The sequence below is a fragment of the Lonchura striata genome, chromosome 4 (assembly GCF_050655825.1).
Source record: "Lonchura striata isolate lonStrDom1 chromosome 4, ASM5065582v1, whole genome shotgun sequence".
NCBI lineage: Eukaryota > Metazoa > Chordata > Aves > Passeriformes > Estrildidae > Lonchura > Lonchura striata.
The window spans coordinates 62,240,001-62,260,370 of NC_140706.1; the positions used below are offsets into that span (position 1 = coordinate 62,240,001).

The window sequence follows — 20,370 nt, forward strand, 5'->3', positions numbered from 1 at the left end:
TGAGTTTGTTGTCTACTCATTTATTTCTCTCATGCTTATTATTCCATTACATTCAAATAACAGTATCTTGATACATTAGCATATTCAGCTAGGTTCTAGCCTAAATATGCTCCAGGTATTTGTAAGTATTAATTAAGGTAGTACTACAGGGACTTGAACTTGCATTTCAGATTTGTAAGTGAAACTTAAGCACAAGTCCCAACTAAATAAGTTAGACAACTATCACTGTAATGAAGGTATGTGCTGAGAATTCCAAAAGGAATTAATTCTGAATTAATCTGGCAGTACTGCTTTTACTTTGAAATTACTAATACAAATCCCACCATTTCCCTGTTTACTCAGAAAGATGTTTGCTTGTTTGTATGAAGTTTGGCAGAAAAAAAACAAGTTACTGAACTGTGGTTCAATCTTGAATCACATAATACACCAAGAAGAAAGCTAGTAGTAAGAATGCACTTAATTTTACAAACTATTTTTCAAATAAACAATAGGGCTGAAACATTCAAAATAAGTACTGTCACACTTTTAATGTGAAGTTAAAAGTCACAAGAGACTCATCCTGTTTTTCATTCCTCTAACAAAACCAGTTCTCTGATATTCCCCCATACTAAAAACTGACATATTAGTTTTACCCTTTTTCTATTACTTTGCTTAAAAAAGCCATGCTCACCTCTGACCATATGTCAAATCACCAGAGCATTGCTGCACAAAAATATTTTAGAGCACCCCAAAAACACCTTACTTTGGTGCAGAGCTTCCCCAGGCTCCATGCTTGTCTGTCAGGATGTTGATAATTTTCTGTATTAGCTGTGTTGCAGTCACCTGGTCCCGGTACTTGGCTGCTGTGATCAAATGATGACACATTTTTTCTTCTTCCCGTTTGTCTGCAGAGTACTGGGCACACAGTGACTGGCAAGAAAATAAACACTTTATTAATCTGCATTTTAATTACACCATCCAAAGGAACTTTGAAGCACTTCATAATTAATTATTTATACAAAACCTCACAAGAGAAGAATTAACCCCATTTTCCAGGTTTGAGAATTGAGGCCCTGTGCAGCTGCCCACAGGAAATCCATCCAGAGAGCCAAGCAGAGGATCTTGGTTTGCCATGAATTCTTTAACCACATCACACACAAACTCAAAATTTAGCAATAGCCAACACATTAATGGTCATGAATGGTCAGACTGCATAATAAAACTTATAAAATAAAAGTGGTTATGCCTATAACAAAGTAAACAGCTTTATAAAAACAATGGTAAATTTCAGAATAATTAATGTCAGCTAGCTGACCACTCCACTCCCATGACTCTTGATTCGATTTGGGGAACCAACTGCTTGCTGTTGCTTATATAAATATATATCCATAAAAGTTAAGGAGAAAAATCCACATTTTTTCAGATAGAAAACAAAATGCATCTGAGGACTAAATCGATCTTTACAAGGTGGCTTCTTAAATTTGAGCACACTTGCAGGTTAGCATTGGAAAGTCAGTAACTTTCCCAGGAGTATTACACCTGTTGTACAAACATCTGCTTGCCAACCTGCTCAGAAAAAAATTCTAGCAAAGAAGAACTGTAAGTCACACCTGCAAACTGAACTCCAAACTATGAGACTCTTCGTTACAACATTGTCTTATAGTTTGGGGTTTTGTTGACCTTCTGAAAATTTGCCTCTTAATAAAGAACTCAGAAAATGGGCATCAAATTTTTATTAACCCCTCACCAAAACCCCATTTTGCTGTACATGAAAATCCACAAGAAATTCAAGTATTGGTAGAAACAATAAAGGCTTTTCCCCGCTTCAGCACTCTCTGTCTGTAAGTTCAGTTTTCATCTGGCAATTCCACAGATCACATATGCCAGACAAAGCATTTTGGCCTTTGTCAATGATTGGATTATTCTATGATCTAGTTAGTGGAATGGACATGAATGTCTGCCTAAAAACAAAAAAAAAAAGCTTTTTCTTTGTGAAGCACAGCTGATGCAGACACTAGTACAATTATTTCTTAGAGGTTAGCTATCAGTACAATGTCATGTGCTTTTCATGTTTAAAACAGTAGCAACGCTTTATCTATACATATGTACAAGCCTTAGAAACTTGGTGCAAATAAAAAAAAATCAGCAGGTTATGAATGCTATTTATATATGTGTATATACAAATATATATGTCATAAAAAGTGACAGAAAGAAAGAATGTGAAAAAAAACTACAAAATAAAATTTGGCCTTGTGTAGATTTTCACAGATGCTAGACAACAAAAACATACTAACAGATGAATAAATTTTAAAGAATCATTCTAGCAATTTTAATATATTTAGGTATTTCCTTAGAATTTCCCCACACTTTACAGCAACGCTCACCTGATGAGCAGACATCCAGGAGGACTGAAGAATAAGCAGCTGACTTTCAAAGTCAATGAGACATCAAAAATTATCTTTTGTATTCCTACATGAAGCACTCTGTCACCCCTCTTCACAAAAATGTAAGATGACTACGTCATACCCAACACTGGATAGGATTTTTCCAGCTCTTTCTGAACACAGCTGTCTTTTCCAATACATTGAACTATTTTGCACCCATGATGATTCCGATTTTGCTTTAGCACTTCGTAAATGTTTCACAAGCTGTTATTTTTAAGTTACCTGAAAGGGCAGAATTCTAAAAACGAGTGAATAAGGTAAGCTAAGTAGTAAAATGTTTTAAAGTGCTCTTTAATGGATCCTCCTTTACAATTTGAAAAGCAACTTTTCATATCTGACATAAAATCCATAGATATAAATCACATTAGAGGGTTATTCTTTCCCCATTATCAATCTCTGTCTCTTTATGGAACATTAAAGTCACATTTGACCTTAAAACATGATAAAATGGAAATCAAACTAGAATATTTTGTAAAAGATATAGTGAACTTGTACCTCTTTTTAAAAAGTCTCTTTATGATGTAATTTTGAACACATTCTTCATTAAATACCAACAACGATTTTCAAAATGTGTGACAAACGAAGAAAAAAAATTGTATTTTATTGTCCTGACAACTTCCACCAACATACAACCAGGCTGTTATAAACTGGAAATAGAACTACACTTTTTAGGAAATTCACCACTTAATATGAATAGAAATTTGCAATTATACACCAAAACTAAGAGGCTCCCACAGGCAGCAATCACATAAAATTGTAACATCACTCTAGGAAGAACTCTTAGCCATTGCAAACTCTTTACAATATATATTTTGTAAACAAAAACAGAAAGAAGCCACAGTTTTGCCAGATATCTGTCACATGTATATATAGTAAATAACCCTAAGAAAGTTCTGCAAGAATAACTTTCTCTTTGATCACACAGGTGTTTCACCATTTGTTCAGTGGTTCAGTTTCTAATCCAAATAAGTGCCAAATATACAGCAAAACAGAAGTTATTTCTCGCAAAACAGAAGTTATTTCTCCACCTCCCTCTCTCAAATGCTTAGAATACAAGAGTGAAAGAAAACCGGTTCCACTAAAAGAATCGCAAAAAGACCCATCCTAAAGTAGCCAATCAGCACTAGACTATTCTGAAATCACTCAAAAGTCCCTATTTCTCTTCATTTTCCATTTTCAGAATGCCAGGTTCAGCTGATGCACCGCTTCCAAAGATGCAACACCAGGATATAGAGTGGTACACAGTCAATACTTCACACTAAATCCCAATCATTGCATTTATGAAAAATAGAAATCCAGTTTGATTTCTGTTTGTGCACAATCTCAAAAAAGCTTTTTCATAGCTTTATTTAATTTTTAGTATTTCATCTCTGGCACCTGCAATGTGCACCCTTGTCATGCCAGAATACAGTTTTATAAATAAGATATACAGTTAAACAGAGTTGTCAAACTTTCTTTCCATTGCTGCCTTGGTTTTTGGTATCTATTTGGGCAAGCATGCAATGAAACCATAATCACAAAAGTAGTCCAGTCACACTTAGGATGAAACAAAGTGTTGAATATAGAAAAATAAATGCATTTTTGCATACGCACTTCACAGGTTATCTCCAAAAAGTCTTAAATTCAGTGATTGCTGGAAGTTTTATAAAGGGGAAGTGTGCTAAGCATGGAATTGAGGCAAGACCCTTGTTTTCCAGCCCTTCATCCAGGACAGAACAAAATCCTTTGCTTTGTCATTATTGCAGAACAGGGTTTTTCCTCTCTCCCATTGTCTGCCCTGACAAGACCACAGGCAATGTGAACACACAGGTTATCTAAAGATTCATTTTAAGGAACTAGAATTCTGAAGGGCCACAAGGTCATCCAAAAGGCAACTTATAGATATGAAAATACAGGATGTTCTGTATGCAGGAAATATTCCAGAAATACTGACAGGGTGAGTTAGTCTATTCCGCCTGTCTGTATCTCAGTGAAGAGCAGGATTAACCTAGTTTTTAGAACTATTTTATCTTCGATCTTTACAAACATGTCAAGTAAAATATTTTTTCTGCACAGTACCATCTGCATTGTAATTTTGGGGATGCACCTCTGCAGCCCCAAAATTACAATGCAATGCTTTCTACAGGAGATTCAAAAGTTTAATAGTGTATGGTTTTTAAAAGAAATGTTGCACCTTTGTACTTTTATTCTTCAACTCTGAGATCACTGAACACTTTTAGACATGCCAGTTCCTTTGTCTAATTTAGCTAAAAGCTACTGTCTTTGTGAACAGCCTGTCTCAGAGGGTGCCACTTAGGAGGAAAAGAGTGAGTCACTTATAAGATAACGCAGAGTCCTGCCACTAATGCCAATTCCCTGCAAACAAGGATATTTTAGTAAATGAAGGAGCTCCTCAGTCCTCTGCTTTCACAGATCTTTGCACTTGACCTCTGATCTGAGGTTTAAAGTCTGGACTAAAAATGCTACCCAGGGAAATCTTACAAAGGCTCCTGAATAAGACTTAGAAAAATGAAAGCTTAAAACCTCAACAGCGAACAAAAGTCAACCAATGACAACATCTGACAGCCACCGTCAATTCTGAAGTGATGCCTCTGTCATCCAACGACACCAAGTATTGATTTCTCTCAGCATGAAAAAAGCTTAAGCCAATGAAATAGATATAGCATCATCCCCCCGATAATAGCCATCAAGGTTAACACCAGCGGAACACTTATTAAAGTATCTCTTCTATTTCTTCTTGTTTTAATGGACTGAACACAATGCAATGGCTTCTCATCTCTTCAATCCATGGTTTTCCAAACCTCATTTATCCACTTTTCCAGCCTTCTATCTGATTTCAACATAAAAAAGAATCTGCATCTAAATCAACTGTTTGTAATACAAATGGGGCAGGGGGAGAATGAAAAAAAATGTAGGTTTATAGCCAGACATTCCTGAGAGGAAAAAAAATGGGCATTTAAAATAAATAACAAGAGGAGGGAAAAAAAGCATGCAGTTGACTTAGATCACACCAAACACAGACTGGGAAAACTATGGTAATGACCAGAAAAAAAAAAAAAAAATCTAACGCAATCAATTTGGGCTTGTGATTAGAGAGAAATGCAAGGATCTCAAGAGACATCTGGCTTTAATCAGTGCTGAGTCAACAGCTTTATTTTTTACCTTCAAGTCTCACAGAATTAAGACTTAGAAAACCCAAATAGACACTAGCAACAGCACTTTTATGCAGATTGCGTATTTCAAGTGAACCCAATTTAGTACAGTAGGTAAATGAGACAAACTAATGTGAGTTCAACTGGAAAAAAAAGCAGCTGTCAGACTAAAGAAATAATGAAGAGCAGAGACAAAAAAAATCAGATTTCCTCTGCAGTGTCTACTAGCACCACAGACCCCTTTTTAGACTTTTTCTTTGATGCTTATCTAATTGTTATTATTTGTGCAACAATAGCATTCTCAGATCAGAATCAAAGACAAAGCTTTACACAAACAATAAGATCTATTCCTTTTTGCTAGAAACTGGTACTTGCTATGCTATTGCAATATTCTAACTCTCTAAGCATTACTGCTAACCACTGGCATAAACAATATGCAAGGAGGAATGTTATTGTCAAATCCAAGGACCTGTTTTTACTGTAGTTATGTACAAACATTTTGCATTCAAATCACACACTAGGATAGGAAGTTTCTCCCCCTCCTCTTTTACAAATCCAGTTAGTCAGTAGTCCCTTCATGCTGCTCTAGTTTAAAACAGTCCAAGAGCCTAAAAGCAACATATGTAGGCAATAAATTTAACATTTTCTGGGTTCACATCTTTTAAGTACAAGGCATTTTTCAAGCTAGAAAGAATTCAAGTACCATTCCCTATCCTCTAGAAACAGTAAAGCTTAGCATTCCTGCACAGGTGGCTCTGTGCTCTCAGGTTTGATTATAAGCAAAGGAGCCAGGGATGATTTCTTCAGCCATTCCCCAAGCAAACTATATCACCCCTGTCACATTCAATGGCTTCAACACCACCACAGAGATTAGTGCTATATTCACCGAAGAACTAGTCCAGTGCAACAGGCAAATCAAATCCACAAACAACTTCTGGAACTGACACACTCCCTTATTTTATAAGGAACATACACTCTGTCCAAAAAATGACATATACTTACATAATCTAAGGATTCACTACGCATTCTTAGTGAGGGCCAAATTAAGGTCACACTGGTTATTTCACAGGTGTTGGATACTTGCTATATTTTCATATTGTTCTTTCTATGCAACTTAATTTTTAAAAGGGGGTAAAATGCCTTTTAATCAGCTGAAAACGTAAGTACTGGAGTGGGCCAAATACAAAGCTCTGGAATGTCCTCATTCATTCCCTTACTGTGACCACCACCACTGCAACTGCCTCATTCCACTGAGGCACAGTAAGGATTTCCATTGCCTTGAAGGTGGGAACAAAGCAGTTCAACAGTTTTGGTGCCAGCAGCCAAATGACTACTTCCCCAGGATTCAGATTTCCAGACACCCCGCTGCCAGCACAGTTCTTTTACAACTAACAGCACCAAGGCTTGGCACAGGAGTGACACCTGAACAGATTGAAAGTCACTTGCAGTTCAGATGGCACGGTTAAACCTGAAATGAAGGCTCTAAGAGCAGGTAACACACACCAGACAGGATGTCTGAACAACACAACTTCCTAGTTAAGAAGCCCTTAAAGGTACCACATAAAAAGCAATTTTTCACAAGTTTTGTATCCAATTAATCCTGAATAGTTTTTCATCCTAGTGGCAAAAGGTACATTTCTGTAAGGGGGGAAACAATAACACCTTAAAACATAGAAGAAATGGACATTCTAAATATGTGGAGAAATGTAGCCAGAATGATTCAGACAAGCAGATAAACCAAAGGCTAATTTGAAACCTTATTACAAAATACCTTGTACCACTAGTTCCTCTCATAAGTGGTACGGAGAAGTTTGTAATCAAGTTCCAAATAATGTCACTATAAATGTGGCTTCAGTCTCTGGCTATTAAAAAAAAGTGAAAGGCATTTTCATGACTTAAAATGCTTTAACTTCTATAGCTATCAAAGAGACAGCTATAAATACTTAGGTATATCAGCATTTAACACCTGACTTATGTTAATGGTCTCAACACTTACGTTGGAGGAATGTGTATTTCTGTACAAGATTCATTAAGAAGGCACATTCATGCTGTATGTAGAATTCTAAGCAAAAATTATCAACATGCCTCTGTTGATTTTCTTATTTATTCATTGATATTCCTGCTACATAACACTTAATAAATTTCCCATAAATTTGCAGAACACATGCAAAGAAAATTCATTTCCAGCCAAAGACCTCTTCACAAACAGTTTCCAAGCTTATGTAAAGTTCCAGCTTTGCAAAAGGCAGAAAGATTAGCCCCTTGAGATATCCCTGTAGCCTGGGGTCTGTGTTTCTGGTTCTATTTTATACATAGCTCCCCTCAAACACTTTTCAGCTTTCCCTGTTTAGTGTCTTGGATTCAGAACACAACTCTGATTTTAATCCAGGAGGTTTGAGAATGTATCAAAATCTATCAATTAATGAACAAAGAACAGAGAGATCATATTCATTTGAGATAACAAGCATTGAGGCATAATAATTTCCTATCTTGCCATGATGGGTTGCATGCCAGTGACAAACACATCTTTAATAAACATCAGTTCTTTGGCTACCGCATCATTTTCAGACCTGACTGGGTTCCTAAAGATGTCCCTTATGAGGCTTAGTGGGGGGAAAAAAAAATTAAAAACATGTAATTGTCCTTACAAACACAAATTCATTGCCCAAAAGGTAACTTGTCTGTCCTTCACCAGTTTCTACCATGGTTGCTCCAAGAGGTAATTTAGTGGTCTTGATGTCTGACAGTTGAGGACCTTTGCAGCCTCTCACACTGGAGAATGATCACTCTGCCTGGTACGTATCCTTGAGCACCACTGCTAAATAGGACAAACACAGATTTGCTGGCAAAGTGTTTCCTTCCCACACATGGATAAAAGCCCTTTAGTTACTACTCTTAAGTCATCTTCACCTGCAGAAACATTTTAATTCATTACTAAGGAAAAGTATTATGGGTGGGTTTTGGTTTGTTGGGGTTTTTTTTTTGGTCAGAAAAATGTCAAATTACTAGACAGAATCTGTGAAAAAAGGAGGATTACATGGATTTTATTTTCAAGTCTATTCAAGAATAACATGTTCAGTGCTGCCAATTTTCAAGTTTCTAACTTACACTCCAAAATTGCTCTTTACCTCTTTGTAAAATAAGATTCTTGAGAGGCTTATCCTTTCCAGGACCAAGTATTTTAAAAACAAGATATTTTGATCAAGATGATGAAATGGCAAAGACAAAAAACAAACCAAACAAACAAAAATCCACAAAACCAAAACAAAAAACCAAAACAGACAAACAAACAAAAGCCAAGAGAAGCATAGAGAAGTATTTTAAAGTATGGTCTATATGGTCTTTTATACCAGTCATTCTTTAAAATCATTCCTAGTCACTAACTCTGGAAACATGTTAAGAGTCATAATCCCAGTTTTGGCTTAACCTCTGCCTTATTTTAAAGCCTCCTATCAGAGTTCCTATAGCATCAAGCTATAAACAGGAAATTGTTTTAATTTTCCTTTCCCCTCTCCTTTCTTCCAGTATTCAATGTTTTGTGTTGCATTCCACCTAGAGCATGAAACCTTTTCCGTTATGATTGATTCTCATGCATTCGGGTAACATGATTTTTAATTTTAGAACAGCATGAAATGTATATGAAGTGCTTTAATTAAATTTTTTTTATTCAGAAAAATTTCTACCACCCTTTAAAGGTTGATATTTGGTTCTAAAAATTGTTGTGAGAAGGATAATTTAATTTCTTTTATAACTGTGTGATTTTACTATCCATAAAAAGACAGCATATGAAATAGTCCCATTACTGAAAGCATAAGAAGACAACAGCCTCTGGGTTTCTTTGCAGCAGTTGTCAGTGAAAAACACTCATTCATACACTCATACAACTCTAGATCCTTATACTGAGCAAAATGGAAAACAGACTGAGAATATTGCTCTAAACTTTATTTTTTTTCTTGCTCTCTTGGTGCAAATGAAAATACTGCAACAATGCAAGAGACAATATTACAACTACCACAGATGCTCCCTTCAGAGAAATTAAGAACTATGTAGCATCAGGCAGTTTCTACTGGCATAATCCTTTATGTTGTCAATTTTAATTAAAAAAAAAATATATAATACTCCCTAAACAATTTGTTTACCTTTACATAAGAACAGGTAAGAGCCACTTCCTAAATTTTATCTATATTTCTCATTTCAACACTACTTTTCAGAACTTGTGATATATATCAATTTCAAGGTTATGATGTTCTTGTTGAGTTTTGATTTTGGATCTTTTTAAGTTCAGCATACAAGGTTTTTCTTTCTATCTGTTTTGGGTCTGCTTTTTTAAAATGGTATGAGGGTGATTTCATAGTAGCTTTCAATACAGTTATCAGCATTTTCTACCAACAGCTGAACACATCGATGTTGGGGTAAGACCACAAAACAGATTACACATTCCAACTGCACAAATCCTGCTTAACTATACTTTGCTAATTGACTTTAATTCAGTGTAAAATAATAGGTTCAATAGTTGGAGCTTGTTATGTTTAGAGTACAATAGCCATGCAGGATAAAAAAAAGCAACATAAATTTTGTGGATTTTTTAAACACAAATCTGAGTTTCGGTGTGAATTACAGTTCACTCATTAAAATTATAGGTTTTGAAATAAAGTACAGTGACTGATCAGAATCAGCAGCTTCCACCAAGCATGCACAAAACCAAAAGAAACTACTGAAATTGCATAAAACATTATATAAAACACATGTAAGCGACAGTTATTTGACATACCAAAGAGCCATGTAATAACATCTCTCACATACTTTAACAGCTTCAGTTACACTCCAGCAAATAAACTACTTCTAATATTCCAAATTTCTGAACAGCTTCAAACAACTATGATTCAAAAATAACCCAGGAAACATTCCTCCCTCCTCTCATGCCGACCATATGAAATTGCCTTGCAAAACAGCATTGAGCCAGTGCCAAGATGAGTAATGCTGGCTACAGGGCTCTCAACAACTGCTTAGAATGAGATATTTGGGGTTTCTAATGGGCAGCACAGGAAAAAATAATCAACAATATTTTAGAAGTCAGAATATCTGATTTTTTTTTTTTTCTTGTTCCCTTGGGACCAAAGGCCAGCATAGAGCCAACACAGGTGAGGATGGCCCAGTCCTGCTGGGGGCAATGGAGAGAGGACAGGGCCAACCCTGGCTTCTGGTCCCAAGTTATGACAACATTTGTTTCACAAGTTCCACACATTCGCTATAATACAGCAACCAACCCAGTAACTGAGAATTTTGCTTGCTTTATCTGTCAAGTATTGGCATCAACCACAAAAGATGGAATCTCAAGCTGCTCTAAGGACAACAGACAATTCAGGATAGATTTCTAAGACCCAAGTCTCAAGTTTCTGCAAGGACAGGCAGGGAAAAGGCTTGAAGGAGCACAAACATCTCAAAAACCATTAGGTCATATTCTTGGCATTACTACTTAAGACTTAGAATTTGTTGCTGTAAATTTTTTACAAAAAAAAAAAAAAAAAAAAAAACCAAACAAAAAAAAAAAGGAATTATGACCAAAGCACTTGCACTGCTCATCATAGCCACTATCATCACCTTCCAAGCCCTACCTCCAAGAGATATCAGAATCTTTTATTTTAAGATGGCCAGAAATCTTTGAAGATGCATTTTCTAAGTAGTGGATTAATAACAGGGACTTAGAAATGTGAGCAGAAAACAGGTGGGAAGGAGGAGTGGTGAGAAAAGTAACAGGAAACATCTTGTGTGAAAGAATAGTGAGGACAGTTTGGTTTTCTGATTGGTAAATCTTTCTAAGGATTGACTCTGCCACTTCCAGTTGGACTCCAGATTAACAGTGAAATCCAGAGGTTTCTAAGTCACTTGGAAGCTTCCCTGACAAAATAATCACCAGAAGAACAACTTAACTGCCTGACACATCTTCCTTTTCATGGCCTGAGACCATCTCAAAGGAATTGGCTCAGCTTTTTCCCATTTAGGTCAAAGAGAAAAATCAGTGGATAGACTCATTCTGTAAACACTTTGATAAAAGAATAACATGAAGCAGGAAGGAAAATATTTTTTAGCTCTGTTATAGTGATTCCCACTTTAAATACAGGGAAGTTAAGATACAAACCTGGACTGCAAAGCAGTGAGGTAGAAGGGGCAACGTGAAAGGACCTTTCAATTCCAGTTAAGAATTTTGATTAGTGCAGTCTTGTTCCCTTTCCCAGAAAGCTGCATAGATCTTCTCAGACATAAATGGCTACCTTTGGAAAAAATTAGGCGTATCACCCCTGGATGTATGTGGCTTGACAGTTCTCCATGATTTTCACCTCCCTGGATCCCACACATCCCCATCTACTACAAACTACAGATAATTTTATCAATTTAGTGGCAAAATCTTTATTTAAGCAATTGCTATCTCTTTTCAACCAGCACTCATGAAGGTGTTTATTTCTGCACATCACAATTTTTTGCATTCACAGTGGAGGATTTTCAGTGAAAGGCTGAGGCTTTCAGTGGAACAAGAAAGTAAATTATTACACTAAATGCAATATTTTGTACCATTTTCTCCTCATTGATATACTAAAATATGAAAAAGAAAAATACTCTATGGAAGAAATACAAGTAACAGTCAAAACCTTGACTCTAAATGCTTTCAGGCACTACTGACAAACACCTTCAAACATTTTCTAATCATCTCAGTATGTTGTCCCAAAGCTGATTTTCATAAGTCACCTTCATGAACATCAAAGAATAAACCTGCAGGTATCAACTTTGTCATGCCTCAATCAGGAGACTGCATTAACTACAAAATGACACAATTCCTACTATGATTTTAGTCCAAACAAGAAAATTATGAGGGTAAGCACAGCTGAATTAACCAAGAAGCCATAGGTCAATACAGGTAGCTACTCAAAATATGGACCATAATTTCAATTCATTACTCTACAGGGTCAAGTATGCTACGTCTTTTAGGCACATCCAAACCTGGTTTGGGGTTTCAAATCAATCTAATGTGAAGATACTTGTTCTTCCTTTCCTATATAGAAATATCAGCGTGCACATGCTTGGGTAAATAATGCAGATAAAAAGCACACTTTGCGACCCTAGTAAGGTCCAGACTTTAAAAAACAAGCTCTTTTTACATTCAGCTCCAGGCAGGAGTCTAGTGGGCCAGTAAATGAGTGCGTACTGCAGGTACACAAACTTGTGCATGCTTTGTTCTTGTACATACAGCTGCAGAGTGAGCTGCCTTCATAAAGTCGCTTCTACATTATAAAACATATTTTATAAGTAACATAAATAACAACATCCTGATACCTGTATGCACCAGTCTATCCCAGTACATTCAGAACTGAAAAGCTTTTACATGAAATCCAGCTATTGTCAAGTGGATGGGCTTTAACCCAACAGCCTGAACTTAGGTCAGTCATAAATAGTGTTTGTAACTTCAGTGCTTTTGCCAGGAAAAGTAAAATGAGAGAAAAAAACAAGCAGAGACAACACTAGAGTATAGGGAATTATTTTACAATTTTGTGACTTCTTTCTTCAATTGCTGTTATAAACAACCTTTTTACCTAAAAACAATACTTTTGAAAAAAAAAAAATTGTATTTAGAATATTCCAGACTACTGCCAAAAGACTGTCAAAGACGTCTGGACTACAAATGATAATATGTTGAATCAAAAGCTAACACCCATTTAGCAATCAGATGCATATTTCATCTGTAATGAAGGCCTGAAAAGAAGAGTTCACTTTATTCTGGATGCAGGTATCAAAGCAGATCTTACAAAGCAACACAGACGCATCATCTAAGGATCTTTTTCACATTAAGAATCCTATTAGAAGGAAAACACTAAAAGGTAATTGAATTTCCCTCAGTTATCTTCATCTCTGTCAGCTCCTGCTACAATAACTTACTCTCCAGAGCAGAGATAACTCAATTCTGTCCAGCAAGCATATGTTATGAATCTCCAAAGCAAACTTGTCTAAATCATTCTGGTCTTCTATCAAGGTTGGCTGTAGATATGAACTCTGACAGAAAGCAAACAAATTTATTTCTATCTTTTCAATAATTTGCTTCCCTGTGCCTTAATGGAAGAATCTTAAAAGATATAAACGTTTCCACTAATTCTGAAACTATAAAGACTAGTTGAAAACATTTCATATGAAAGTTAATGCTATTAAAAACTCTTCCATTCCCTGGTCTGTTTTAACAGAAAGACAAAGCAGTTTTAGAAATGTGAAATTGGAAAATTAACAACAGAAGAATACTCTAATTTCTTCTTTTTCATCAAAGCTCTTAAAACATCAGTAAGCACAAATCCTCCACTCACATAAACAAACTACTTTGATTTAAAAAGTCACATTTTAGGAAGGTATCATGACTTATCTAGACCAAAATCAAAATAAAAGAAAAAGCAGCCAAGAAAAGGGTATATGACAAGAATCAGTAGAGCTAATTCCAGAAGGAGAGGAGAGAAAATATGAGATAAGAGCTTGGTCAAACAATATTAAACTGTATAATTCCTGTCAGTTTATTTCAAACTCTCCAACATATACAGAAAAACAGTCTGCACAATGAGTGAATAATGAATTGTGAGAGTTCCTTGCTAACACTCAGCTACTCAGAACCATTTAGTCACAAAGGAGATGTGAGGAGCTGGAGGGGAAGCTTGGAAGACCAAGTCATTGTAATAATAACACAGCACAGGAGCTTCACCTTAGATAATAAAACACAGAAAATAATCTATTTTTAGATATAAAATTATGTCCAGTGCATTCACCTTTATCTTTGCTCCTTTTTGCCATAATTTGGCAGCTATTAGAATTAATCCTTCATTACATTTGTTGGAGTCAGCCTCCCAACTGTAAGCATTGAGTGTAGTCATCAGCCATTATCAGCAACAGCTTTATTCTATTAATTACAACAGTGTAATGAACAGAAGGTGCTCTAGGAAATACTGGTTGTGATCAATGTCTCCTCATCCAACCTGACTCACTACCAAGGAAAAGGCATTTTACAACCCAAGAATCACTTCAAATTGCAAAAGAGTGGGAGTGTATTCTGGGAGAGTGTTACCACATTTTCCCTTTCAATAAACTCTTCCTCGAGAATGCAGACTTTGACATCGGGTAATAGGCTTGACAGTGAAGCCCAAAGATAATAAACACAGAGCAGAAAAGAAATAATCCTAAATGAAAATAAAAATAAGATCAAGTTTACAAATGAGTATTTAAATCCAACCTACCAGTTGTAATACTGAGAAAAAAGACCTTCAGGTATATAGACCTTGAAGATCTTCTGTGACCTTGTCAGCTCCAATATCACAATTATTTTAATGTAATGTCTTAATCATTTAGATCAAACTGAGTTACAATAAAACACATAGGAGAGATGTGTACTGTCACCAGTGCTTTTTCTTCAAAGCTGAACAATTCCTAACACCTTTCTTAAAATGCTACATAAGCAATTCAAGTTATCGCTGGCCAGAAATTTTAGAATAAAATATCCATCAAGCACAAACAGGACATTTGCTTAGTTAGTGCTAGAAAATTGCATTCTATTTACATTGTATTACTTCAGTCTGGATTATTTAAGAATCATTACCTGGCATGAGCAACCATAAAAGTCAGTAGGTTAATAATAAATAAGGTAAACAATATAGATTTATTTCTCATGAATAGGTGAGAACAACAACATTTCTGATGGGAACATCTCATTTGGAGCAAGAAATTTCTAACCTGGCTAGCTTAATTTTCATATTTTAAATATAAGAAGATGCAGAAAAACATGGAAAATGTTTTCAAAGACAACACAAAATCAGTATAAAAAGATACAATATTAGGGATTCAAAGGAAACATATGCTATCCAAAAGACGGCTTTTTTAAAAACAAAAACAAACAAACAAAAAGCTGGAATGGTTAAACTGTAGAAAGAAAATGTCATTCTTCAGTAAGTCTCCGCAGAGAAGGAAAACAGAAAAACATATTAATTGTTTCATGACAGTTTTAAAAACAGAATGAAGCAGGTCAAAAGAGATGGATTGCATAAAGCCATAAAAAGCAGTGTTAAATTATTTTTCAAAAAATTCAGGAGGAAGAAGCCCATTAAGGTGTCTCTGTAGAGCTAATGGAAGATCAAAGGGTAAAAAGCACTCCTGGAACATATGAACACCCCAGAACGAGATGTTATAAAAGAAAACTGAGAATAACTGCTGGGACCAGGCAGTGTCCACTCAGGTGATCCAGAATAACTCAGGGATGAGCACAGCTATCAGCTGCATTGTTCTTGTTCAAACTGCCTCAGAGCCACAGGAAATATGTCAAATGGACTCTGGAGGACTGCAGGGAGCAACATGGCTAAGTCTGAAATTTCTAAAGGGCAAACTTGGAGCAGTGTTTAAAGCAAAAAACAAGCAAAGGAATAAACATACTGGCAAGAACTATCATTGCCTTTGTAAAGGGAGATAGGCTTCATTAGATTTCTTTCAACAAGCCACTTGAGACATAGACAAGAAAGATCCAGCTCATCAAGTCTGAATGCCAAAAAGATATTTAATGAAATGCAGGATGAGGTAGAGCAGATAGGAACATCTTATGAGGAGGTCAGATGTATTCCCAGAGCAAAAGAAAAGTTCAAAGACCTATGGAGAGTAGATTATTTAAGCTTTTGGGTAATTTCTAGTGAATATAATAATCTGTAACAGTACTTACGAGAGGGGATAAGCAGTTTTAAAAAGGAAGCTTATCATCCACAGGAAGAGAAAAATAAGTAGATGTGTTAAATATGTAAAAGAAGAGAGAAAGGGCAGAAAAAGCTGAAATCTCAAACATTGTAAAACACTGTGCACAACCTTCCATGATATTTTTTTTTTCAAATTACACATAGTTAGTCTCCTCCATTCCACACGAGATAATCCTAAAAGTTGCCACCTCAGGAATAATAGAAATTTAGTCTCCTAGTTTGGGTCTTGCCAACATATTGCAGCAAAACAAAATTGGTTAATCCTCTCATGGGAAAAAAAAATATTTTCCTATGCTCAGCACTTATAATACCTCAAAAATATGTTTGGAAAAAAAAACAAGTCCATTTTTTCTTCCTACTACCGACAGACAGATGGTGCTGTAACACCTAAACGTCCCAATGCAAAGGGCAGCATTCATTTAAAATTTAAATTTGAGAAGGTCAAGCCCATTCATAACAATATGTGTAAAGCCTTATTTTTCCATGAGGGAACATCTAACTTCCTTCGTGTTGCCCCATTACATTTTTTCAGTCTTAATGACAACAAGTTTTGGGTGCATTCCTGCAGCTTTCACTATCCTTTATCTCCATGTGTTCTGTGGAGAACCATCACTGCTGACTCACTCTAAAAGAGAGAATTCCCACTGAAATCACTACAAAATCTTTTGTTTTAATAAATAAGGACATTATTATTAAGTGTGCTGAAAAATATTGAATATAAAAGCATGTTCTAAGTGCCACAGAAGGATTTTAATGCACAGGTTCTATAACAAAGCAGCTTTTGTTAAAACCACTGGTAAACTGTAGAGAATATGGACCCAGTCAAGGATTAAAACTTTCTTTCCCACAGTAATTTCTTATTACATATAGAAGCAACAATCACCTACAGAAACTACAAAAACCTCAAATACCTTTCCATAATTCTTTCAAGGGCTCTCAAACATTCCCTATGACTTACTGGTATTCTGCCAGAATTGACTTGCAGTAATTTTTAGTCACCTCCTCTGATACAAATAACATAATCCAATATTTAATGCTTACTGCACCAAAGGGGAAAATATCTGGAATACTGCCAAGGAAACAAAAAGCAAACAGCTCCATTCAAGTCAATATTGGAATGCTTGCCTTGCCTTGCATCTCACCTCTGTCAAGGCAAAACCAGTTATAAGATTCGTTTCCCAGCAGGAGCCATGAAGTAAAGCATTCTGTTTATTACCACAGCCTGTAAATTGACACTGAATAAGAATTAAAACTGTGAGGAAGTCCAAGTCTTATGCATGAAAAAACATAACTGAACACAAAAGGGCAACAAATTTTACAGCAGCTGGAAATGCTAGATTTAATTATTGAAGAGAAATCATGCAGAGAAGTTAGCTGCCTAGCATGATTTATAACAAATGCAAAGGGAAAGTCATGAGAAATTCTCAGTTAATCAACAGAAACAGCCAATTACAAGAATGCCAACACTTTCTATGGATGACAAGAATTTGAAAAAAAATAAGACTAAAATTCAATGGGATGACACAACACAATTTTTTAAAAAATGACACTTTGAGGAGGCAGGTTATTCTGCCAATTAGAGTAATAGTAACATTTTCCTGAAAAGTACTGTGGGATTTGTTTTCCTCAGAATAAAGAATCCTTGTCCAGCCATTATAGAAAGTTTTCTGAAAATTATTGTGTGGCACTCTCCATTGTTCTTCTACACATACCATAACGTACAATATTATGAATAGTTTTATACTGCACATTTTCCCCCTTTTTCCTAAGTTTTCACGTTAATCTTCCATGAAAAAAACAAAAACAAAACAAAACAAAAAGAAAAACTCAAAATACCAAAAACAAGACAAAACAAACACAAATATTGAGACTTGGTACTCCAGATTTTTGCCTAAATCCAGTAGTGCCATCCAAGAGCAAACTAAAGCTTCACTAGAAAGACGAAACACTGAACAGTTTGTGCCTAAAAAACCTTGCAGGTTTACTTATTTAGAATTCTATAAATATGTACATTCACTCAGAAGTAGACCAAGAGATTTATATAAGACAGGAGGCATAGCCAAGGCAATGGGCACTTGTGTCATAAATTATAAAATAAAGTCAATTAGAGTAGAAAATTCCCTCCCCTTCACACCAAATCAAATTATTCCCATAGGCCTGACTCCACAGCAGTCTGCACAGATAATCTAAGCCACAGTGAGAATCACCATATTTTTCAAGGTCATTTCTAGAAAACAATCTGGGTGGCAGCATGAAACTACCATTAAGGGGTTCCTCTTTCAAGACTTTCAACTCTGCCAAACACTGAGGGTGAGATTTTGAAAAATACCTAAGATGCATATAACTTATAAATCCCAGGGACAATGAAGAAAATTTAAGGTATACGTAGAAATGTAAGGCATATGTTAGAAATGCTCACAATCCCACATTCACTGCAAAAAATGTGTGTTTCATTGCTACCTCATTACAGAAATGAGTAGAATATTCCATCACCAGGCTTCTTTGAGGCTCAATCACTGTAAAATGAGTTTGCCTCAGGTTTCCTGGTTACCTACCCGTATGTCTAGATGCATACATGGAACTACTCCTTATACAGGTAGCAGTGAAAAGACACTAAGTTTCTGAAAGAATGAAAATTGCCATGAGAAGGTTCAAGTAGAATAGAAAATGTTTTTTTTTCTATTCCTTTCAGTTTAATCTATCTCCCTGAAGCACTCAAGGTTTACTGCATATCCAAAGTTACAGCACAAACTAGAACAACAAGCCCCCAAAAAAAAAAAAAAGAAAACAAACCCCAAAACTATCCTTGCTTTGGAGACTCTTCCCATGCGTTTGGTCATGCCACTGTATGGAAAGGGTTCCTCTCCATGTTCTTATCAATGCATGGCCCCACCACACAGAGACAGAGAAAACCCCAACCACAGCTTACAGAGCAAAGTTCACACATACTGCTTCTCTGTCCCTCTGGGATGGGAAAAAATTGATAGGTGGACATTTGTCAAACCACTTCTGGAAGGAAAACATCTCTCCTGTACTTGTAATGAATTAAGAACCAAACAGGAATGGCACCCCATGCAACTTTTAAACTATCACCTACCAAATAATTGCTTGCATCACATTTCTAAGATGCAGTTTTCAGCACAGCAGTGCCTTTCCTGTATTACCTATTTTCCTAGGCTTTTCCTTCCTCTTACAATGACCATCCTTACCCCATTTATAACTGAATATATATAATTATACATAACTAGAGAGATTCACTATGAAGCTTGCCTGAATTTCCCATAGCTTTCTCCTGCCTCCTCTTCCAAATACCAGACTTCAGTTTTAAAAAGTAAAAGACGGTTTGCCTTTTACTTTTAAACTGTCCTTGCAACATAGAGCAAACCTCTTCAAAATCTGACTTCAGATATTGCAAGGCTCACCTTCATAATTACTTTTACAAATGGAGAATTACAATCAGGTAGCAGTAAACATTATTAAGTTCTTTAAAAAGAAAATTGGGGGTTGGATTTTTGCTGACCCAGTGTTAACATGCATTATTTCATACACAATATGAAACACCAGACTTGCAAGTCTGAATTAAAAATAAATAAATAATAAATAAATAAATAAATAAAACCCAAAAACACACAAAAAACACCCGAGTAGGAGTTCTTTCCTTATTTCTTATTGAGGGCCTTTATCCCTCCTCAACCAGTCTCATCTCCTTTCTCCATAGCACTCAGAGGGAGTGTTTTCTTCTGATCTGAGTGAAACATGCCCATCCCAACTGGTTGCAGGGTTTTTTTCCCTTAAAAAAACCCCTGCAACTAGTAATTACCAGAAGCACAAAACACTTTTAAATGTGATCAAACCCACATTTTCATATACATAATTTTCCTAAGCTAAATCTTATATGATCACTCCTCTGCTCACTTTCTTCACCTATCACATCTTAAGATATGGATGAAACATCAGAATTTCTGATTGTTAACACGGTACCTACCAACTCAGATGACTATGACTAATGGTTCCTCTTTCCACAAAGGAACACAACAC

General features: G+C 35.8%; 1 protein-coding gene across 6 annotated transcripts in view; it reads right to left on the bottom strand.

Moving 5' to 3' along the window:
- LRBA (LPS responsive beige-like anchor protein) overlaps nucleotides 1-20,370 on the bottom strand; it is a 392,984-nt gene that overhangs the window by 212,343 nt on the left and 160,271 nt on the right. For all 6 annotated transcript variants that reach the window (XM_085579290.1, XM_085579288.1, XM_085579289.1 and 3 more), the window contains one exon: nucleotides 743-909. In XM_085579290.1, coding sequence (XP_085435416.1) covers nucleotides 743-909 — 167 coding nt within the window. The remainder of the gene's footprint in view (nucleotides 1-742; nucleotides 910-20,370) is intronic.